This window comes from Nilaparvata lugens, chromosome 4 (genome assembly GCF_014356525.2).
Source record: "Nilaparvata lugens isolate BPH chromosome 4, ASM1435652v1, whole genome shotgun sequence".
NCBI classification, from domain to species: Eukaryota; Metazoa; Arthropoda; class Insecta; order Hemiptera; family Delphacidae; genus Nilaparvata; species Nilaparvata lugens.
The window spans coordinates 66,533,291-66,558,960 of NC_052507.1; the positions used below are offsets into that span (position 1 = coordinate 66,533,291).

Here is a 25,670-nt window from a genome sequence, read left to right on the forward strand (position 1 = left end):
TGTATACAGTAGCTTCCGTCGTATTCAATTCAACAATTTCGATAGTTGAGCTAATATTGAGATTATTCGTGAAATTTGCAATGCGGGTTGATATTTTAACTCTCAACCACTTTCCAGAACATACTGGCGTGCACACTTTTTGCATTTCCTGTCTTCCCTACCCTAAAAGTAGCCTGCTTGCTAAACGCTGATCTAGAGTAGTGAATGTTGAGTGGCTGCTCTGCTGTATGCAGTGAAATGGAAGTAGAACAGTGTTTGGATGGTAATGAGGAAGCTGCCCATTACTGAGTTAGCAGAGCTGTTGTGCGGGGCCCTCGTCCAATAAAACCGCTATTAATTGTTAACAGAGCCTTAATCGCCGATTAAAGAGAGAGACAATTTCACTTATCACCTAATCGCCGATGAGCCTCCACACACGAGGTCAGAGGTCACGTTACTGGACACGTTAGGCCATCTTTCTCAATTGCTCTCAACCTACGGGGGCAGGAGCAGTCTTTCAAATGATAATTGCCCTTCAACTGAGATTGTGTACCCTATATTACACACATCATGAACGCGCTCTTTAGTTTGATTATCGGGTTGCGTAATTCATTCCAAACACAATAGTGAGGTGACTTAAGAATATTGATGATTTGATATTTTAAAAAGTGATATTCCAATCAAAATTGAGTTTACTCTTCTGAGTAGGGCTCCACATGTTTCATCAGTTTCATCTTGTTAAGTATTGAACTTTTCAATCACGTTGAATGCTCTAACCAAGAACTGGTTCCGAATGACCTCCACTATTGAGGAAATTTACGTTAAAACGATACAATTGCCAGAAATTAACGAATTCAAAACTTTGTTTTGTGGTAACATATTTTTTTATTCCTTTTTACAAAATCACTTATCATTGAAATGTTATTGGATTAGGAAAAACTGACGGACCCTTCCATATTCCTCTCCCATATTCATATTTAATATCAGTCTGAAATAATGTTTTGTTGTTTTTACTTTTTCATCGGTAGTATGTTATTTATAATACATATTTTTCCTCTTTCTTGTATAATAATATGAGAAATTAATCCAAATCCTGGAAGAATAAGGATGTAAACTTGCAATTGGAATTTTAGGTTTTAATTGTTTGAGCTGACCATATATTTACTGTAGGTATAGATATACAACACATATAAAGCGTTCTTAGATCAAACATAAATTTAAAAAATGTTGAATAAGAAACCTTAGAAATTGAGTTGAAAATCTTGCAATGTATGCACACAACCTTGAATCTCCTCCCTTTCAGATGTTTCAATGAAGCGTTGTGAACTTTAGTCAATGAGATTCTCAGATTCCCAACCCATAGGCCTACTATGATAATTATGGCATATTGTCACGTTGGATTCTCTTCTAATTTTCTATTTAAAATTGTGAAGACATGAGGTTATTGCTATTTGCTGAAGCTCAGATCATTCAATTGCTCAGTCTCAGAAGCCTCTAAATTTTTCTTATCAGTTTATCAACATCATTGAGTTTGCGCTGTTTGAGATCAAAATGATGATGATGATGATGAATGATTACTATAAGAGTATTCACGTTGAGTTGGTCTTTTCATATTCTTCTGACTTCCACAGTATAGGTATGATTGCCTGTTCCGGTCTTTAATAACCTTTTGCAAATTGAAATTTATCAAAATAATAATTTAAATTTATCAGTTTTTCTTGTTGCTAGGTCAAGACTCAATTATTCATTGCTGGAAGTCAACAATAGTTTTCGATGTTGTCAATAGTCACTGTTGAAATACCAGTTTCGAAGTTATCCAGTGCAGACTACCGTTGTGGTATTTGCTACAAGTTCTGTTGTCTCGTTGGTTGGAGATTTTCAGTGTTTCTTGAAAAATTCATCGTGAATAATACATGTGAGGCGCCTACTGTATCTGCTTTAGGAAACCGTTCCCTTTGGAAATTTCGCTTCCGTGTTGTTTGCGTCGATCATAGCCGCAATAGGGTTCATTGCGCCTTACTGCTTGCTGCCTGGTGATGCCTATTTCCAGTCTAACGTTCAATCATATTCCACTGATTTTATTGCTCTCCTGACTGCTGTATTCCATAACAGCTGCAGCGTACTAAGATTGATGCGCGAAAGCTGCATAATTTTTTCAAATCTTGTAAAAAAATTCCATAATTCACTTACTAATCATGAATCTTTCATTTTTCTCGAAATTTGGATCAGTTTAATAGTTGGTTAAGTCAAGAGTGAAGAAGTAAATTATCTATGTATCCAAAATATTGTGATTATCGAATATTGAGTCGGAACAGGCAAATATGCCTAATCCATGAAGGCAAGAAGGAGGAGGAGGAGAAGAAGAAAAAGAAGAAGAAGAAGAAGAAGAAGAAGAAGAATAAGAATAATAAGAAACCCAACCGTTTACCGATGGAAATTATCATCATTGATTATTATTCTTAGCTCAAACTAAATGATATTTTAATATAATATTGGATATAAGTTTAGTACTCTTAGGGCCGTTTGCACAGTATAGATTGCTAAACTCGATTAAGTTAATCGAGTTTAAGTTAATCCGAAAGTTTAAACTTGAATCGGTTTTCTCAGTGCATTTACTAATCCAGTTTAAGTTAAACTAGTTTAGCGTTAAGTTGGTAATAGAATGTCCTGATTTTTACAGGAAATTTGTTATTTGTTTACAAACCATCAGTAATTTGAGGTTATGTAGCCACTATTTTAGTATTTTCTTGTTCTTGTTCAAAATCCACAGAGTTGTAAGCTGTACGGTTCTAAAAGTGAAAAGCTATCAAGAAATTCTTTAAAAAATTATTTTTAGTTGGCACCAGAAAATATATTTTAGAATGTAAGATAAAAAAGTTAATTTGTTACGCTTGAATCTACTATAGTCTTCCTCGTTTATTAGAAATCTCTCGAAAGCAATATCTCATTTATGTGTTATTAAAAACATGTTTTTCAATGGAAGACCACTGTTAAAAATTGTCTTATTTTCTATCAAGTGGTTTATTTAATCAAAATAATAAATTGGCAGTTGCTGTACTCAAGCAAAACTGTTGAAATTATTTGTTTTTTGCCCAATTTTTCTCAGTTACAAAATTTCTTCGCAGTCATCTTTATCAATCGCATTAAAAACTTTTATCAATTCCTCCATTACAATTATTTTTACATTCAAATAATGATTCACTATAACCTAAATTAATAATAATTATCGTCTACAGAAGCATTAAAAACAACCGTCGAAAAATAATTTACTATAAGCTGTTTCCCCATCAAATCTTTACTGATGTCAAGTTAATCCAAATTATTTGGTTTAAATCTCCTGCTTTGGAGGTTTAAACTTTCCCAGAGTTTAAACTCAATACAGAGATTAAACTAATACTGAGCAAACGGAATTTTAGTTTAAACCAAAAAAACTCCAGATTTGGTTTAAGCTTTAGCTTAAACTTACACTGTGCAAACGGCCCTAAATGTAAAATGAAAATTATTCGTACTAATTCATATTTTTTTTATGAATTATTTATTTTTTCACTAATTGACCGAGCGAAGTGAGGTCTAAGATTCAAGTCGACGGTTTGGCATTTCTCTTAATGTTTAAATGTTTTTATGTTGCGCATTTACGGCGAAACGCGGTAATAGATTTTCATGAAATTTGACAGGTATGTTCCTTTTTTAAATTGCGCGTCGACGTATATACAAGGTTTTTGGAAATTTTGCATTTCAAGGATAATATAAAAGGAAAAAGAAGCCTCTTTCATACGCCAATATTACCATAAAAATCAGACTATAGAATTTTTTTTTGATTTATTAATCATAAATCAGCTGTCTAGTGGACTATAATACTACCCGTTCAAAAACATCGAACATCTTGAAAATGTATCTTTCCATTAACGTTAGTTAGACAGTTGACTATAACTAATACTACCCGTTCAAAAACATCGAACATCTTGAAAATTGTATCTTTCCATCAACGTTGTAGACAGTTGCAGCGAGACCTGATAACAGCGCTCACACTCACATTCCGGGACGACACGTCACGGTACGATATAGGACAGAAAGCTCTATGTTTTATTTAGGATTTTTTCTAGACATTTTTAATTGATAAATTATTTAATACTTTTACAGAAAACATAACAACAGGTCAATGTAACTCACTGAGCGCGAGGTCTACTGTTCACAGAACTACTAGTTCATATCTCTGTACAGAGGACTATTAATTTTCAAATGATGATACCTTTTCAACTTTTACTTATAACGTATTTATGTATCCTTGGCCTACTTCGAAACGTACATGTTTTAAATTGTTATTTCTCTTCCCCTTCTTGATTTAAAATAATTTCGATTTTCAACGTTTTACGAAAATGATTGAGAAATAAAAATGGTTCAACTTTCCTACGGTTTTGGGGAGAGAGCTCACTCTCACATTTGCGTTTTATTAGGTTGTTGAAGAGCTCCTCCACACCATATCTCACGACCCTCTACACCTGTTTTACAATATAAGACGTTGGATTTTTCCCACTTGTGGTGAAGCCCGTTTAGTTTAGACATGAGAGTGAAGGAGGGAGGTATTCTGTACAGGGAGACAGAATACCTCCCTCCTTCTCTTGATCCCTGCCTTGATTCCTCTGTGGAAGTAGATAACCGAATCCGAATGAACCAAGGTTGACCTGCTCTGCTCCATTGAAGATCCAAGGTCTCTCTGTTCTGTCGCGTCAGCCAACTGTCATTCCCTCTCTGTCCCTCCACTGTCCTTCCCTGTTCCTTCCTTCTCTTTTCCTCGCCTATCTTTCCCCCCTCCCCCCTTGCTTACCCATTCCTTCCCACCCCTCTACTCTACAGCCTCTCTTGTCCCACAGAGACTTCTTGTTTGTTGCTTCTATTTGTCGCACCCTTCTTTATTCAGTTCCCAGGGAAAAGACCTAGGCTAACAAACACACTTCGATAACGAAATTGCCTATTAACTCCTGGTTCACAACCACAGCTACAACTAGGACTCCTATCTAATCCTTGGATGCATGTAACTTTTTAGGACTCCTAGAATCGTTGAAAAACCGGGGCAAAATTATAATTAAATTTATTAGCTAGAATGTTCAAAATGCTATTGCAAAAATAGATGTAATAGTATTGATCAATATTATCAATAGTAATGCATAGTATTACTTCTTTATCCAGTTTTCAGAGAAAGACGTAGACTAACAAACACACTTTGATAACGAAATTGCCGAGATGGATTTTTCATGGAATTTTTGATCTAGTAAACAACAATTTTCTGAAAATATCATCTTTTGAAAAAGTTATTCAATTTACCAAAAATAACTTGACTAAAAGCTATTTCTGGTTATTTTTAGTAAATTATTATAACTATCTTAAAAATTGATATTTTCAGAAAATTTTTGTTTTAGTCTACTAGATCAACAATACCATGAAGAATATATCCTCTATATCTCATGGATTCATCTCTTACCGAACTTGAAGTGTTTCTGTCCCTAAAATTTAAACTTTAGGCGCTCATATCTCAAAAAGTAATGATCGGAAAAAAATGTTTTCTCAAGAAAACCTTTTAATTTTGATAGCCTCATGATATACAAATCGAAAAACTTTGAAAAATATTACGAGTAGAAAGTTTATTTTTAGCACTGCCTTAACTCTTGGTTCACAACTACGACTACAACTAGGACTCCTATCTAGTAAACAACAATTTTCTGAGAATATCATCTTTTGAAGAAGTTGATAATCTAATCCTTGATAATCTAGTTGAAATCTAATCCTTGGATGCATGTTGCTTTTTAGGACTCCATTAGTACCTCCATTAGTACCTACCATTCAAAAACAGTTGTGAAATTATAATTTAATTTATTAGCTAAAAGTTTTGATTTACTGTTGCGTAAATAGATACAAACACGATTTACTACTGCAATTCAAATACTTATACTCTATCAAGAGTAACAAGTAATATGGAAAACTGGACACTGGATGCTAAAAATGGGCACTGGTGATGACACCAAAGGTTTTGAAACGTGTATGTAATTTTTCAATAAATTCTTTATATTTTTAGACAATATTCTAGTTATAGACAATAACTAGTTTTATTTATAGTTTTAGACAATATTCAATAAATTATGGATAAATATCACTACATCTCACCAAATACAGTATCTGAATTAATATGGAGTTTGTAGGAATCTACACTTTTGGTCTTTTAGCTAGCACCAAAATTCATTCTTAGCTGAATTAAATGGAAAATCAATTATTTTATTATTTTTTATACATTATGATGATGTATTGAATATACAGTTATTGTGGATGGTGGACAGTCAGTGTTCCGACACTAGAAAGAAAGAGAGCGTTATACATTGAGATGGATAAAGACAATAATTGAGATGAGAGCTTCAAAGACAATTGTCTTCTTTGATGATTATGTGAATACCTGAATTTTCCCACGGCCTTGGCTTTCGAGATCTTATTTCATAAGAATAGATGGATGTTACCAGTTTTTCCAACATGGATTCAACATCACTCAACTGAATCAACATAGACAGAATGAGAAAGGATAGCAAATGCATGTTTAGTGTGCAAACTCCCAGTGGATTATCTATACTCTATATTGTAACTAAAGTACATATATAAAAATGTTTACATAAATATTCTGCCACCGGTCTTGAACATTCTTTTATAAGTTCGAAGGTATATCTGAAAAATAATATATAATGTGAATTTCAAAAAATAATGTTTTCAAGTAACTTACCGGTAACGTGAATTTTCAATCATTAAATCCAGATAATTATGAAATGTTCTGAAACCAAATTGCGAATTTCAACATCTGTAGCATTTTGAAAACTCCAAAATTTAAATGATTCCTTTAAAAATTACAATTCTCTTCAGGTTAATCAGCTATTTCTAGCCTCATAGTTTTCATAATTTACATTAGTTGTTGCTCAATTATTGTAGTACCACAGAAAAGAGAATTAATTTCATTCTCCTGTCTGATAGCATAGAAAAAAATATATGAAAAAATATCCTAATGGTGATACTACTGCCCCTATCATACAAAGACACGACCCCCATTCCGTAAGTACGTCAACAGTACTTCTTTTAGCGCTATAGTAAAGTGATGCTGGTTGAAATAGTTGCAAGATTCGCCGTAGATGGCAGCAGCGCTCGACTCAAAACTCTTCTACTTCGGCATCTGGTCGACAGGTATCGCAAGCTGTTCAATTTTCAAACAAGGTCTATAAATACAGGTCGTGACACTCGTGTTCCTTATGGAGCGGCCATTATGTGGGGTCTTTATGGCGGTACATTTGAAATACTCCAATCTGCTGATAACAAAATCATGCATTATGCTTTTTAAAAACAATATTCTGGTCCAGAAAATGTGTAAATTTAGGTTTTCGATTTTTTAATAATGGAATTTCAATAAAAATGGTTGAATAATTCATTTTTTTATTATTAAAAATTGTTCTTATTCTTCAAGATATAAGTTTAAATTCTTGTAACTTGTTATGATTCATAAGGCATTGGGACAAAAGGCAAACATCAAAAAGAGTTTGAAGTTCCCAATCTAAAAATCAACAATTCAGTTCCAAGTTGGAATCTAAATATTATTATTCTGTGGGAAGAATTTATTGTACAATTCAAAGCAAAGCAATATTCCTTGAACAATATAACAAAATAACACATCATGTTGTTTAATCTATAATGATAACAGCTGAAAAAAATTGAAAATTGGTGAACTAGGACCCCATAAAATGGCGATTTTGCAATGCATCACGGGATTGTGTCATGACCTGTATTTATAGACCTTGTTCCCAAAGTTACCATACAGTGACTATTCTCTCAAGTCTGAAAGTTTTCATTCAGTTTCAGCATTAGTCCTCTTCAGTGACTCCACATTTTGGTTTTCAAATGACAGCTTGGGGCCATCTCGTTATGGGCTTCTTGCACCAAAGTTTTCCAAACATTGATTTTACTATTATGATTTTGTAATAGGTAAAGTATCTATTTGATTCATTGATTGGTATTCATTTAAGTGTCGAGAAGAATATTCCTATCTTGGCATTTCTGCTGGGGTGCCTAAACCCTCAAGCCAAAAGACACAGCCCCCTAAATATCCCAAATTTGCGTCATTGGACTTTGAGAGCGACAGGCTGGCTATATTGATATTGCTGAAAAAGAACTTGTTCATCGTGATTGATAACTTATGTTTTTATTCCATTCTTCAGTAGGCAATAATATTAATGGGCTAATCATATTGATCATTGGGCAAATTGGTTGACCATATAAAACTTAGTTGAAACTGTGTACCAATTATGGTGCATAATTGAATGAGCGGATCGAATTCAGTTCACAGACGTTTGTTCTTCATGATTAATATATGTTTCTACCCCATCTGACAATCGACTTGCAATTTTGACCTATTCATCGACCCATCCCTGGGAAATCAAAAATATTAATTACCTTATGGCTAGTGGTGAAAGAATAAAATAATAAAACAATTATTTTCTTCTGTCTACCTCTGTCAGAAAAATTTCCAAAACAAACTTTTTATCTACTTGAAATAATATTTTACTTTTACCTTTTGGCACCATATTGAAAAAAAATCGAATTTGTATTGTAAAACACTCTTATGCAGTTTGAGGGAAGGCGGAAGGGTATGGTTGGAAACAAGTCAATTCAGTTTCCAATCAATTGGAATGCTAATGAATGTTGAGATTTTTCTGAAACTAGTAACCCAACCATCAGAGAAAGTTTTAGGCTATTCAATGTTTTATTCACATCTATCTAATAATAATATCCTACCGCATCTATTTGCACAAATAGATTTAGAAGTAAAATGGATTTAAATTAGAAGAGCTATAATTCGTTGTTTGGGCCATGTGGAACGCATGCCGGAAACCACAGCACGTATGTCTCTGTATCAGCAACCAGGGGGACAAAGAAAGCGAGGCCGACCACGCAAGAGATGGTTGGACGACGTGGAGGCAGACCTTGAATCCTTGGGCGTCAGAAGGTGGAGACAGCAAGCACAGGACAGAGATTCATGGAAAAGTCTTGTGGAGGAGGCCAAGGCTCTTCAAGGGCCGTAGAGTCAATGAGTAGTAGTAGTATTCGCACAAATAGACAAATGGCACACATCTAGAGATAAATAGTAGGCCTTCAACGAGCAGGATGACAGGTCAGGGTCTCATGTATGTAATGAATTAGATTTTTATAAAGAATGTAGATTGAGTAATAAATGGAGAAGATTTACTCTAAAATAAAAGTCAGTAGCCTGCCTTTTAAGGAATTGAATGTATCGAGATGGTTTTTGGTGAACTGGTAATTTAATGACGATGATCATGAGTAATTGAGTGGTAAGCTCGTTATCAGCCAATTAGGAGCGGTGTAAAATTGGAGGGTAGAATGTACGTGCATCGTCAACTGATTATTTAATCAACGAGCTTTGTTTTTAACGCGACCGCTAGAACACCAAGTATAGATTATCTCCATCTTCTGAACAAGGTGAAGAAAATCTCGTATGGTTAGGGTGGGAAGGAGTAGACTTGAATGCCGGAAGCCAGGTATTTTGTGGTCGTTTAGAGAGGTCGGATAATTCAGTGCATGTTTTCGCAGGTATTGGGAGGCTTTATTGCACTGCTACTGGTGATAGAAGTTGTAGGGTTGTGTTGTTTTTCCGGCGCTCACTGAATTCTTAATTGAGTCGAGGGCTTATCTGTGGTGTCAAGTGTTATGGACTGATGAATGACCGGCCGAGCGGTCATAAAATGCCTTCAGAAGCCACTTGTTTTCGGATTTATCGAGCGATCGAGCCGCTGATAATGAGATCGTTTTTGTGAGCAGCGCTGAAGGACAGGTTCTCAGATTCGTTAAGTCGTCTCAACTTCACTTTCTCCTTCTTTTTGTGTAATCCTGTGTGGATTTTTCTTAATTTTCTCTTTCTGGCAGTAATCCGCTCCGAAACCTGCGCCAATAATGACTTGGCGTTCGATAATAATTATTCTGGTTTGTTGTTTGTGTGATTTATAAGGAGTTGTCCACTTTTTTGACGCGACGGCCGAATTTTCCCACGTGAACCGACCGACGTCCACGGCGCTACTCCGTCCATTCACAAGTTCAACGGCCCTCGGACTCTTCTTAATGAACTCCGCCCCGCCATCCCTCCATCCCAGTCCCCAGCCTATTTATACTCCCGACCATTAAATCTCCTACTTCTTCACATCGCATCCACTTAATCATCTAGATCTACAATCTCTACAATTCATCTGAATGATCATCCAGAGCAATAGGTGACTTCACCGATGTTTGGATGTAGCGAAGCCAAAAAGGGCTCAAACTAAGGCCGATTTTGAAGCACCAAAAAGCATAATATGTTTAATAAACTTGAATACACGTATTTACACGAGTAAATAGACTACATAATATTTTTCATAAACATGAATATTATCATAATAATAGCATTCATTGTATTTAGTACATCATGTCATCGATTATGTTGATAGAACCCTATTATTATCCAGGCCCGGAAACTCACTGCGTGACCTGCATACTGCATTTAGACGCCGGCCACAAACACCAAATAGTTCAACAGTTAGCCGCCAGGAGGCTGCACTTACAACGTTGCTGTTCAAGGGCACAGGTTTACATACAATGCAACACGTATCAGATCATTTAAATATAGCGTACAGTATAATCCTTTAATTGAATACAGTATACTGTAGTAAAAATACTGTTGCATAAATATTTTGGCAATCAAGAATTTCTACTCTACTGTGGGGAAAAAATGAATCTAAAGGGAGTTTTCACACACTATAGAATTAAATAATTAATCGGGAATTCAATCAAATTCTATCAAATTGAATTGGATTCCTTTTAATCGCCAATAGTTGGAATCTCTGAATCTCATCCAAACAGGAGCCACAGTTCACAGTAGAATCAGTACGAACATTATTTACAGAGAAGCTCTCCATAATTTCATGTACTGTGGAAATTAAATATTGTGGTTCCAATTAAATAGGTCTACATCATCAAAGAGAATTTAAAATGATTGAAGATATTTGCAGGTTTTTTTTAAGTTAAAAGTCACCAACGTGAAATCTACTTGTTTCTCTCAACCGACGTTTGAGCAGATTTTTAATTGTCATTACATGTTTTTCAAAATCAAGGTCATTATTATGTCATTAATTATTATAAGTGTCTTATTTATACAAAAGAGTAAGTTGGAATAATTGTATTACAGTATGTAACACCAAAATTGTAGGAGTATGAGAAGGTTTCTACGATCAACAGCTCCATACAGAGGAAAAATCACTATACTGAACAATCAACTTTGAAACTGGATTAGTTATTCAATTGAATGCTACATCATCTCATCAGTATAGATAAGAACAGGCACGGCCCTAGGGACTTTGCCGCCCTGGGCGAAATCAGCAAACGCCGCCCTCCCCCACCGCCAGGTATCCCGTCTAATAATTGTTTACTTAAAAATTTGCCGGAAGGTTATCAGCTGTTCAAGTTAAAAATGACATTTGAACAAATATTTGACAAATATAAATATTGAGGAATAAGTGCAGGCAACGAATGCTCAAATAAAGGTATGGAGGGAAAATTTTGGAACACAATTTTCAACTCTACAGCTCTTTTAAGGATGTTAAGATCATGTCCAAAAACATGATTTTTGGGTGTTGGTCTGTGTGTGTATGTGTGTATGTCTGTGAACACGATAACTCCATTCCTAATTAACCGATTGACTTGAAATTTTAAACTTAAGGTCCTTATACCATGAGGACCCGACAATAAGAAATTCAATAAAATTCAATTCAGGATGGCGGATGATTTCTAAAAAACCATGTTTTTCACGGTTTTCTCGAAAACTGCTCTAACAATTTTCTTCAAATTTATACCATGGATAGCTATTTATAAGCCCAATCAACTGACATGAGTCTCATTGAGACTCATGTCAGTTGATTGGGCTTATAAATAGCTATCCATGGTATAAATTTGAAGAAAATCGTTAGAGCAGTTTTCGAGAAAACCGTGAAAAACATGGTTTTTTAGAAATCATCCGCCATCCTGAATTGAATTTCTTATTGTCGGGTCCTCATGGTATAAGGACCTTAAGTTTAAAATTTCAAGTCAATCGGTTAATTAGGAATGGAGTTATCGTGTTCACAGACATACACACATACACACACAGACCAACACCCAAAAATCATGTTTTTGGACATGATCTTAACATCCTTAAAAGAGCTGTAGAGTTGAAAATTGTGTTCCAAAATTTTCCCTCCATACCTTTATTTGAGCATTCGTTGCCTGCACTTATTCCTCAATATTTATATTTGTCAAATATTTGTTCAAATGTCATTTTTAACTTGAACAGCTGATAACCTTCCGGCAAATTTTTAAGTAAACAATTATTAGACGGGATACCTGGCGGTGGGGGAGGGCGGCGTTTGCTGATTTCGCCCAGGGCGGCAAAGTCCCTAGGGCCGTGCCTGTTCTTATCTATACTGATGAGATGATGTAGCCTTCAATTGAATAACTAATCCAGTTTCAAAGTTGATTGTTCAGTATAGTGATTTTTCCTCTGTATGGAGCTGTTGATCGTAGAAACCTTCTCATACTCCTACAATTTTGGTGTTACATACTGTAATACAATTATTCCAACTTACTCTTTTGTATAAATAAGACACTTATAATAAATTAATGACATAATAATGACCTTGATTTTGACAATTAAAAATCTGCTCAAACGTCGGTTGAGAGAAACAAGTAGATTTCACGTTGGTGACTTTTAACTTAAAAAAAACCTGCAAATATCTTCAATCATTTTAAATTCTCTTTGATGATGTAGACCTATTTAATTGGAACCACAATATTTAATTTCCACAGTACATGAAATTATGGAGAGCTTCTCTGTAAATAATGTTCGTACTGATTCTACTGTGAACTGTGGCTCCTGTTTGGATGAGATTCAGAGATTCCAACTATTGGCGATTAAAAGGAATCCAATTCAATTTGATAGAATTTGATTTAATTCCCGATTAATTATTTAATTCTATAGTGTGTGAAAACTCCCTTTAGATTCATTTTTTCCCCACAGTAGAGTAGAAATTCTTGATTGCCAAAAATATTTATGCAACAGTATTTTTACTACAGTATACTGTATTCAATTAAAGGATTATACTGTACGCTATATTTAAATGATCTGATACGTGTTGCATTGTATGTAAACCTGTGCCCTTGAACAGCAACGTTGTAAGTGCAGCCTCCTGGCGGCTAACTGTTGAACTATTTGGTGTTTGTGGCCGGCGTCTAAATGCAGTATGCAGGTCACGCAGTGAGTTTCCGGGCGAAGAGCACGTCTCCTATCCAAGTGTATCATAATGATAGACCGTCCGTTACTGAAGCTTGGCAATGACAGTGACTCACTCACTACACTGTTTCATTCAATAAATTTGTCACCTTTGTCACAGCACCAGTGAGCTGGAGTTAAAACTTTTTATGCATATATCATTTATACTAAAGTTTGAAGAATATTGAGAAAAATACTGTTCCATTTTATTGGTAGGAAATTTTGAGGATACTGTTCGGTGAATAGTCTTGAGTCTGGAGCATCTATAGTTCAACCTAAAACCCTCATCATCAATGAATTCTATTTCAATTTGAATCTTGAACCGTTGTGGCTTAGAGTCAAAACATAGTGTAGCGGCGAAGGTAGCTTCAAGCTTGAGAGTGTTGAAAATAATGCATGTGTTTAAACTAGTGGAGCTGCATGTTTTTACCCAATTCAAATACTTGTATTATTTGCAACACTTAAGCTTGAAGCCACATTCGCCACTCCACAATGTTTTGATCTTAAGAAACGTTATGCAGCACCAGACATCAAATGAATAATTGTCAAAGATTTTCACAAAACTCATAATCTTTTTCAATTCGATCATAATTGCAAACCTATGATCGAAGTGATTCATGTTTCTTAATAGTTTTATTTTCTACACCTTACAATGTTTTATACATTTTACCAGTACTTCGAAATTCAAATTATAATAGTGGGGGATACTTGGATGGTGGCCGAAATTCAACTAAAATAAGTAGAATCAACTAATAGACTAATAAACTTGAACATTCATGACAATCTATGAGTATGTAGTATATTTTATGAGTGTGTGTAGTGTATAAATTAGGTTTATAATCAACTATTCGTTGAAAATAGCTGCCAATATAAATTTTGCTCAAATAGTTTCTTGCTACGATACTCAAACCTCTTTTTAAAAATTAACCGTTCTATTACTTCTCTGTACTGTTGTCCTCTCAACTTAAAATTTTTCCTAGAATTGATCTATTCCATAGAAATTCCCCTCCTTAAAACGAATAATATTGTCTGGTTTCAGTCCGTCTATCACTTGTGAGAATAATTTGCTATAACTGCACCTAATAACATGATGTTAGGCTGTTATTACAGGCAACTGTATTATAACTTTTAATTTAAACCTGTCTACCGAACCAGCTCCTATTCTCACTAGGGAACAGCAACAGCTGCAATACGTACCTATGCTCTCTGTCTCTTTCCCTTGTTCCCTCTCTCAATCACTCTCGCTCTCACTCCCTTGTTATCCCCGATGTTGGTCCCCCACTACCTCACCATCCACTTGGTTGCAATTGACCAGGGTTGAAAGTACGTAAAGGCCTCCACTACACACCCTGAGAGTTTCAGTTCGGTATTTTCTCTGTGGGAAAAGTCACTAGACCATTACATGACTTTCCCACCCCTCAATTAAATTACTAGAACAGTTTTATATCTAGTAGCGCTATCAACAACTGTCTGTACCTTGCTTGGCATATATTCCTGTACCTTGATAAATGAATTATTCTACGACGCATTCCATGCAGGCACTCCTATGCAAATTGGTGCTTCAATAAAATTGCTATCAGTTAACCAGTTGTTAGTTGATTATCATGAACGGGATACTGGAAATAATTTAGATTCAACTCGGACATAAGATTTGCTAGTTATATTAGATTGGTGATGTTGTTGAAAATTTGAAAAATCTTCTCCAGGCATTGGATTTTCAGTATAAAATTGTTATAGAATCGTTATGGGATTAGATTTCTCTCAATCAAAAACAAAAATAATCTAATCCGTCCTTAAGAAGAACTGTATAATTGAGAAATTTCCTCTGTAATTCATTTGAGAAAAAAATGTAGGCCAGAAATAAATTTTGTTTTCATGTTTGGAGTTGAAAAAAATATGAATAATACTTAATATTTGTGATATGGGAATCAGTATCATTGTGTTTCAGTCAAAATTATGAATGTTCATGTCGAATGATATCTAATTCTACTCTACCATATTAGATGATGTTCTAATAGGACCTACAAATATTTGAATTGAGTTGTATCTTTTTATCAATATAGTAAACTGAAATTTCTTGATGGGTAAGGATAAGGATAAGAGGAGAGGAAAGGATAATAGGATTGCAATGATAAGATGGGAAAAATATAGATGAAAATAGTCATTACGGAGGAAATACTGATATATTATAAAATCGCTGAAACCCATCTCTAACGATTCCATGGTAGGCTACTTAGTTAATGAAGCATTCTTAGAGGTGTAGCAAGTGTGATGAAAACAACTTTTAATTTCGGGTTCAATTTAGAAGGTAAAACTTTATGCAACCGTCAGGGAAACATACTACTTAACTGGCTTTCTAGACTGTAACTAGACCGAGAAAAACGTAGACACGCATAAGACTTATTTCATTGAAGTTTTCTGGCATTAAGAAATGTTGTGTAATGCAATATTTCACCTGGATGCCCATGATAACAAACATGAGGCAAATGACCTATTTATTTAGGCTTGTCTTTCTCTCTCAATCTCCATGCATTCTACTAATATTAGTATGTTATCTTCCTTTCTCGTTCACCATGCATTGTACTGATTAGAGTGGGTCAATGATGGTGAATAGTCAGTCATCTATTTCTCAAATTCTTTATAACCTTTCTTCTGCAATCTTATGGATGTCCTCTATTATCTATTGTACCTGAATTAATTTGAAACAATTACCTGTTCTCCAATCAATCAATAACTATATCAGTGATAAGGTTGAAATTTTCTTGATGAGGCAAGATGCTGGAACCTTCCCGTAAGGAGCTCCCCAAAATCAAAAAGCCATCTCTTTTGTTGCAAAAGTGAATTTTCTTTCTACCTGTGATTCAGGCATTTCAATATTGATAGCTTATTCTCAACTATCTGCAATTAATTTGCTAGAACATCAATGATACAGAAAAAATGTCCATGAATCAAGTAAAGTTTTTTCGAAAGTTTTATTATTAATCTATCCAAATTTAAAATTGTTTGTTTTATTCTAATTTATATATTCAGATTGTGATTTGGTTTTGAAATTGAAATGGACATATCCGTTGTATAATATTTGAACAATTTGAAACTAAATTAGGAAATTGAAGAAGTTTTGGGCAATCGTCTGTTTTTTCTTTCCCGATCATTGTATTGTTTGTGCTAACCCAATAAATAAATAAAGATATCTTTAACCGTTATATAAATTGACTATTTTCCTTCGGGTGGCACTGATAAGAATATTGAAGATTCCGGTTTCATAGCTCAACTATTGGTTAAGATATTATTAAATTTTTATTAGTCTGTAGAACACCTCAATAACAACGATGGCATTGTACTGTCTCAAACCCTAAATCAACACACCGCTGTATTGTTGTCATGAAATAATTATTCATATGAAAACATCAACAGATAATCAGTTATTCCGGAAGGAAGGAAGGGTTCTTCCTCAGACCAGTTTCGCTAACTGTTGTGAGTTTCAAAAATCACTTTGAAACCACCTATAACTGTAGGTTTATGCATTTCTCATGAGCATCCCTTCCATTATCCACTAGCCTAGGAGTCATATGGGCTTCATCCTTAGAAAAAACGCTATTTTCGCATCTGTTAACAAAAACGCTCGTACTAAGAGAGTATATCTCCCTGATTAAAGAGAAAGAGAGAAAAGAGGGACTCTTTTCTTGAGGGAGAGGAAGTACTTTTGTCTCATGCATACAACATTTTTATTCCAACTTCATGTTCATACATGCAGTATGAAACTATAATATTTAGCTCTCCCTGTATAATGATCCTTTCCTACAAAACGACTGCTCAAACATTACCTTTGAACATTACCATTCCTTTTGAATGTTATATTTGTTTGCTTCATTCAATGGATATAACCAGACTTATTTATTATAGACGCTCAGACGTCGAACGAATAGCCTTCGAATAATAGATATGTTACATAAATGTGTAGTCCCTAGAAGTGAAGTGACTAGTTTACTTCCTAGAAAGAAAAGTAGTACTTTAGTGTAAACATAACCATAGAAGAACTATTTGGAATATTCTTCTAGTCTATCTAGATCTATATAGAAAAAAATAGTATTTCTATTAACTTTAGTCAATGTAAGTATAACTTGTTACAAGTAACCTGTCCCATGAGTTATTGATGATTGTTGGGAGACGAACATTTGTTAGAACCACCTGTCTGACTGATTTTGAAAATGAGAAAAGGTAGGATGTTGTCATCGAATGTTGCCGGAGATTCCAGTAGCAGACCTGTGGTCAGACAGCTAGTGTCTGATGCCCTCCTGATAATTCTCCTCCTCCTCCTTCTACTCCTCCACCACCACTTCTTCTTCTTCTTCTTCCCCATCTTCCTCCTCACCCTCCAATACCTCTTCCTCCTCCTCCTCCTCCTCCTCCTCATCCTCCTCCCGAGGGAGCTAATTAATTTGGAGGGAACCGGTTCCTGTTGGGAGCTGACAGCCCTTGGACTCGCGAGGTCAAGAAGTGCAGGTTCTCACGGAGTCGCGTGGCTCCGTACAGTCCATCTCAAAAGTCCAGCCTCACATTTAGCAGCCACTTATCTCTTCATTCAATCGGTCCACTACAAGACCTGATAAAGAAAGTGTAGTACTGTCTAGTGTCGATAAGAATAATAATTATGGCATTCGGCCTGGGAGTCTACTGCAACAGAAATGGTGGTTGAAAATTTAAATATAAATACCAAAAAACTTGTCACTAATAGTTTAATCGTTACAATACTAGACGAGATAAAGTGTATAAATGTCTAGTGTCGATAAAAATAATAATTATGGTATTCGGCATGGGAGTCTACTGCAACAAAAATGGTGGTTGAAAATTTAAATATAAATGCCAATAAACTTATCACTAATAATTTTATCGATCTAATACTAGATGAGATAAAGTGTATAAATGTCTAGAAACGATAAAAATAATAATGATTATGGTATTCGGTATGGAAGTCTGCTTCTACAAACATTGTGCTTGAAAATTCAAAACGAGTTAAAGAAAGTGTAATAATGTCTTGTAACAGTAAGAATAATAATTATAGTACCATATTTGAATTTGGCATGGGAGACTGCTGCTACCAACATTGTGCTTGAAAATTCAAAAAATAAATGCCAAACTAAAAAAACAAATAATAATTGAACAAGCTTTTCACTAACTTACTGCAAATTGGTTCATGGTTTCCTCCTTTGAATTCAGCTTTTCACAGATTTTTCTTTCGAATGCTGGTAAGTTATCACTGCACTTTTTGGAGACGTGATACGAATGTCCAAAACAAATTTAGACATGGCTTCATAACTGATGATTGTGGAATAAGTGATTTGGATTTTATATTAATCTTATCAAATACATAATTCGTATATTTCTTCTATTTTTAACAACTAAAAGACTGGAATTTTTAACGACTAGAATTTTTGTGATCTGTGTATATCAGTAGAATTATCATGTAACTATACAGATTTTTGATACTGATTATATTCTTCTGATGTTCCATATAGCTCTGGTATTCCCTGTGATAATTATATTATCTAATGATATACGCCTGTGATCATCATCATTATTCACTTGTTCTTGTTCAAAAATGACTTGTTTAAAAATTATGTATTAGATTGATGTCCCATTCGAGGTATTCAATAATTTTGAATCAAAGGTTTCCTTATTTTATCCTTGCAAACCAAAAGAGTAAAATTGTTCCCCCATTATAAATGAAATATTGTTTTACAATTTGTCCTTTTCTTGACTTCTTCCATTTTTCTCTCAAAGTTCCCTTTGTCTGATTCTAACTTCAAACGTTTTTCTGTTTTGTCTTTAGTTTCCCCTCGGTCAAGATTATTGGCTGTTAAAGGTATGTAAAACAAGTTTTCAACATTTTCTGTGTCGGAATTGAATCATTGTTTCCTTTCTTGTCTCTCACCTGTCAATTCTTACTACTGTAAATTGTTTCATAAGTATTTCGCACAAAAATGTTATTTTCTGGTCCCAGTGTGTTTCCTACTGTAGGCCCAGTTCTTGTACGATATACGCACCAAATTTCAATCACATTTGAAAAAATGTGATGAAATCCAATGTTTTATGAGGATTTGACAAAGCATATGTCAAAATATGTCTAAATTCCATAAATATGTCTCTTCCATAATATGTCTGAATACTTTCCGATAACTAACATATCAGTTTGATATTTTCCAGCTCATCTTGGCGATTGCATGTCTTTTCTTTGCATTCCTAATCAGTATCCTATTTTTTATTATAGTTCGCATGATTTAATAAAAACACTGAAGGTATAACATAAACTTATTGCATGCTAAGATAACTGTTCCTAAAATCGATTCCATCTATAGAATTGAACTTTAAAGTCGAATAAGTTTTATCATTGAGGAAACATACGCTATTCTCCTGTCTGTTTTTCTAATGATATTATCATAATCTAATATATTATGCTACATATCAATGCCTCTGCTGTTACTTAAATTGGATAGTTTATTATCTGTTATCAACGCAAGTTCCATCTAACCGGCTTCTAAATGCTTTCTGAAATGATTATTTATAAATATTCAGTTATTGATCACGATCAAAAGTTATACAAAGAAGGAAAGTAAGTTATTGGATGAATGAATTTCATTATCTACTTCTTAACAAATTTCCAGATCAATGAAATCAACTCAGCCCTGGAAAGCATGTGAAGAAATTTGGAAAAATGTTTATTTTTAGTTTAATCCCGAGTTAATTGGGATTTTAGTTGGATCAAAAAAATTTGAAGCTTAGTTTGAAACTATTCCTATCACTTCACAATAAACACAGTAAAAGTTATCAGTATCAGTATCTTAGTGCTCATCAAGTTCCCAGTTTGACTCACATAACGTTTGAGACATTTAATTTGTAGTTCTCCTATACTATTACGAGTAGCCTAGTCTATTACTACTAAATATTAGACTCATAATATTTCCTTCTGTAGTTTTCCTATATTGCCTATATTTTTGTCTGGATCAACCATTTTATTGGTCACCATTGTTTTTGCTTGCAAGCAATTTGCTCCTGAGCAAGCAATTTGGATACACATCCAATAAAGAATATTCTTTCAGAGAGTAGCAATACATAGGGAGCAGAATTAGATTGCCGTGCCTTGAGTAGTGGGCACATTACAGGCAGCAAACATGATTTTGTCGAACTTGATTAGAGCGTCTTTTCTTTGTCTCAGCATTTTGAGCCGCCACTCGAGAGGGTCCGAGATGAAAGAGTCGACAGGCTGAAGAATATTGGAGTAGGCGGTTAATAAGTTTACACAGTGCATTACCTTTATTGAGCAGGTACCGAGAATATCGTTCAACGCTCGGTCTTTCTGGCAGATCCTACTTTACTCTTAAAATACTGTCTACTGTCTCTCTTCATCTCATCAACCCCTTCACTCAGGTCTCAATTCCCTCCCTCTGCTTGTATCTACCCTTTTGCTAACACAGACAACATAAATTCAATTTTCACGTAAACAACTCCATTTGCCTTTAACGTTACGATATTCTACAGTCCATTTTACCCCTCTCAACGTGGATCTCAAGTATTTTACAAACATTGGACCCATCCCTGAATTCTAAAAGCAACAATTTCTCAATAAAGAACTATAATAATTGTAATATGACATTGCTCACCAGAGTGCTGTATTAATAGAAGGTATATTTTATAGATGTTATTGAATCAGAATGGTTATATTCGTGAGATCATGCGAATATTTATGCAAAATGATAGTTAATAGTAACTGATAAGAATTATCAATTAGATTATTGACATTTTCATTCATAATCTAATTGATAATCATTCTACTCAGATTATAATAATCTCGTATGAATCCCCACAGCTCTCATAGCACCATGAATCTACAAAACTTTATTGAGTTGATAATAAATTAAGTTTTGGATCCATATTCATAATCATCTTTCCCAGGATGAAATAATTAATCAACTGATAGGAAGTATCAATTCAATTATCGATATTTTCAATCATAATCTTCGATAATCATTCTACTGTACTTGGATAATAATCTTGTATGAATCCTCGCAGTTGGAATCCTCATAGCACCATAAACCTACAAAACTCTATTGAAATAATAATTAAGACTGGAATATGTGTCATCATCTTTCCCAGGATAGAATAAACTTGTTAGTGGACTCTAGTATAGAATACAACATTTCAAATGTTGAGGCTCTTCTCATATTAGAGAGAGAGGTTTAGATAGAATAAACTTGTTAGTGGACCCTAGTATAGAATACAACATTTCAAATGTTGAAGTTCTTCCCATATTAGAGAGAGAGGTTGCTTGGTCTTTTCTCTCCATTCATGCTTATCACTGATCTGAATATTGTAGTTGAGGAAATCGGGTTGTGAAGCTGCTGAACTGTGTGTTTGAAAGGGGAGTTTCATTGAAAAAGAAAGTGGTACCCGTTGCTAATAACTGTAGAGTGGCGTTTCTTTGTCCAGTACCAGCTTCAGTTTGTGTTTGTGTTGCTAGTATTCAGGTCCACTGTCTGGAGTCTGTTAGTTGTAGATATATCCATCTCTATATGCGAAAGGAAATATGTAAGTTGTACTGAGCAAGTGAGAGAGGTGTTGTATCCTATGTAGATGACTTGTTATTTTGGCCGCAAGATTTTGTCGGTGACTGTACATGAATGAACGGGGCGCCTCCATTCACCTGTAGTGATTGTGTGAGTGTGTGTGTGAAGCCCCCGGGGTCCCGGAAGCGTCATCTTGCTCTGCATCCTGCCTGCTATACTGACGTAAAAACTTGTCGAACTTCCCTTTCACACTCCCCGCAACTTTTCTTCTCGACTAGTCACAGCTCAGCTGATAAGAGGAGACAGGCCTTCTCCTTCTGTGGAGAGCACCTCGGGCCAAAGGTGCAACGAGAAGCCCCTTTCTCTGCGCTGTGACCATCCTAACCCAGTGAACTCTAAGGAAGATCATAAATTTGGATGTTTTGCTTCAGGGGTATTGCCTTATTTGACTGAATGTACCTGCAACACAGGTACCGGGACCTGTTATCGTAGGTTGGAAATTGGATAAGACCTGATAATTTTGCATGGGTATAAATGAAACAGGGATAAAATCAACTATCACCTATACTAGGACAAAATTTACCAAGGGAAAGATTAAACAAATGAAACTTTATAACATATTTCTATAGCCTTACTTTTACAATTTCTGCTTTTAAATAATGTCATTGGAATAGTTATGTCGTGTGTACAATCTGTAAGAGTAAAGACTACTCGGAAGTAACGTTATAACTACACCATCAGAATGGCTTCGTTCCTTATCACCTGACCAACGGTATCTTCCGTTAAATAATTGCAATAGATCGGCCTCCCGGCCTGATATGAATGAAGAAGCATTTTCAGTTCTCAGTTAGACGCTCCTTCACTTTGAATAATAATTGTTAGAATGTTACCGTTGACTGTCTCGACCGGTCCAATTATTCTTAACAATATCGAGATAAATCCTTGCTTTCCACCCGGCTTAACTTGATGATCAGTACTGTTATAACTCTATCATTTTCAGCAGTTAAACTATATCATAGCAGTAAAATGAGTATTGGAGATAGTGCTAGTGACAGAAGAATGCTTTTTTTATGAATATTATTTTGAATGGTTTATTTTTCAACTTGTTTTGAATTGTACTATCAGTTCTACAGTGATAATGTTTGTAAACTATTTCAGTTCAAATTATTTGCAATTAGTTGAAATTTAGGCTATCATTATCATCATCGTCGTCATGGACTAGACTTTTCAAGCCTGTTCTGGTGTATCTACCAATGAAACGATGATGATATAACTTCTGCCTATTGGCTTGTGGATTGGAGCATTTAATGGGATTTAGACTATATAAGGTTAAATTTAGTCTAGTTAGAATTTATGTATGCAGTTCGAGAATATTAGATTATTATTTTTGCTTAGTCACTCGTATATTTAAAGCAAATCCATTTTTGTATATCTGTAGTCCATTTTTGTATTATATGTGAAGCTGCAAAAATAGAATAGAAGTAGAACGAGAAGTAATAGCATTTATATATGAATGAAAAAACATCTATTACATCGAATATTATATGGTACAATCTGAAAACGAGACGAGCTTTATATGCTCTAATAATACTTCATTTGAAATTACTTTCTGGAAGTTATTGAACTTGTCAAATGAAATAATAAATGAGCAAGGGGAAGAGACCATGAATGAAAAAACCTGATGATGAAAGACAGTTGGAAAAAGTGGTCTATCAAAGAGAGGGCACTGATTTTTGGCGTAAATAATAAAGAGAAAGATAGAAGCGTGAGAGAGAGGGGCTGCTTTGATGAGAGGTGGTTATTATAGGATGAATAGAGAAAGAGCGTGGTAATCGTCATTAAGGCTGAGGATCATATCCTGCTGAGTGGATTAAGTCTGTTGGTTTCTCCTCTCCTCTACAAGACTTTAAATTTTAATGCTCATCTGAGGGAGCCGCTGAATAAGGTATTTCCTGTGCCCGGTTTTCAATAAAAGTTGGATGTTACGTCACATCCATTATATACAGGATGCCAATTAACAGGTAGCTCAGCAAAAAGATGGCAGATCACCCCACCCCTCACCATCACCCCCTCACCACACTGCAACTTTTTCGAGTAGGAAAACTCTGAAGATTATCCTTTCGTGAGCTCTTCATTCAGAAATTGAAATCTGCAACATGCTACTTTGCAGATAGAAAAATACACCTTGGAAGTGAATGGAAATAGCTTGCACTTCCTTCTACGCCTGTTCATAAGCTGCACTTGAATCTCCAATATTTATCCCACCCACCTATCAAGTCTTGAAGATATTTGGTTGAATAGTTTACGAATTTCCTTATTAATACGACAGAGATCGGATTTTACTTTAAATTGAACTTACCTTAACTTGCTAATCTCTGGTATTAGAATCTCTCTTGCATAATCAGATCCTGGCTTAAGGAAAGTCAGTGTTGACTTCCTCTGTTTTCTAATGTAGAAAGTATAGAATGATATTTTCATATGAACAACCAACCGTGTTTGAAAGAATTAGAATGAATTCCAGATTTGAGATTAATTTTTCAGTTTATCAAAATAGAAAATGTTGTCGTTCTATTATTCAATCTACAGTATCATGAGTTCGAAGTATAAAACTGATTTCATCTGGAATCTCATGACTGTTTGACACATTTCCATGGAAAACAAAGAAGCAGTATTGAAAAGTAGTCAATTACTGTATCTAATGCCTAATATTATAAATTCGTCATTTTCATTAATCTTCAATAATCAGGAAATCTAAATTTATTTGACACTATGCCATGATACCATGATAAAGGTAAATTCATATGGGTTTTTGTGAAGTTCCTTGCGGCATGGCTTCACCTCGCCTGAATATATAAGCCGTCAATGAGCCTTACACCTTTTATACTAAAGACGAGACCGACAGTTACCATGATAAAATCTTTTAATAAATTGAATTTTTTCCAACTGAATGTAATGATTTAATTCGAAGAGAAATGTTGCACCTGTACCTAGTGCATTGGATGTTTACACATAAGAAAGCAATTTTGTATCTACATTTGTATGAAGAAGGTACATTGCACAAAAACTGTTTGAGACGTTCTTCAATATTCTGATCGTTTATTTATTGTTGTTGCTGGACTTCTCTTTGTATGAGAATAAATCTTTGGCTGGCAACAGTCAGCCATTAATTAGTCAGCATCCAATGCAGAACCAGTTTCCTGTGGCTGGAGGCCCGCGAACTTCTGAACGTAGCCGATAGTAGATCAAGTTGTCGTTCGATTGATTATACGTTTTCCGCTTTCTACCCATGAAGCAGAACTCCATTCATTCATTCGTTCATTCATAGAGTTGTCCAGCGTAGTATTGATGAGGGCGGGAGGGGTGGAGAGCCGCTTTCACGAGGTGCTTCGCAAGTCATCTTTCACATCTTAAATAATGTGGTGCTTCGCCAATCATCTTTCACATCTTAAATAATGTTCTGCTGCTTGGCAGACTTTGCTTTGCTCCAACAGATACCAATTCACCATTCTATTCAGTCGTGGTTATTATTGCAGCACAAAGCATAGCTGAACTTGTGGTTATCACGGGCTGAAAAAAGTCGAATCCCCATTTGATCGCTTGCTGCAGACAGTGTTTCATTGTCATACAACTATTTTTTCTACACAAGATTAATTGATGCATCTCTTTGTTGTTGAATGAAAGTTGAGTTTGATGACTTGTTTATCAATGTACAGAACAGATTATGAATCAATTACAGTATAATTTGAGATACTATAGAGTATTTG

General features: G+C 34.9%; 1 protein-coding gene across 5 annotated transcripts in view; it reads left to right on the forward strand.

The window, feature by feature from the left end:
- The window catches only part of LOC111059182 (protein C-ets-1), a 229,077-nt gene that overhangs the window by 68,666 nt on the left and 134,741 nt on the right, over positions 1-25,670 (forward strand). For 3 of the 5 annotated variants that reach the window (XM_039426260.1, XM_039426258.1, XM_039426257.1), the window contains one exon: positions 19,176-19,208. The exons of the other annotated variants lie outside the window; for them this stretch is intronic. In XM_039426260.1, the coding sequence (XP_039282194.1) occupies positions 19,176-19,208 (33 nt within the window). The remainder of the gene's footprint in view (positions 1-19,175; positions 19,209-25,670) is intronic. 5 annotated transcript variants of the gene reach the window in all.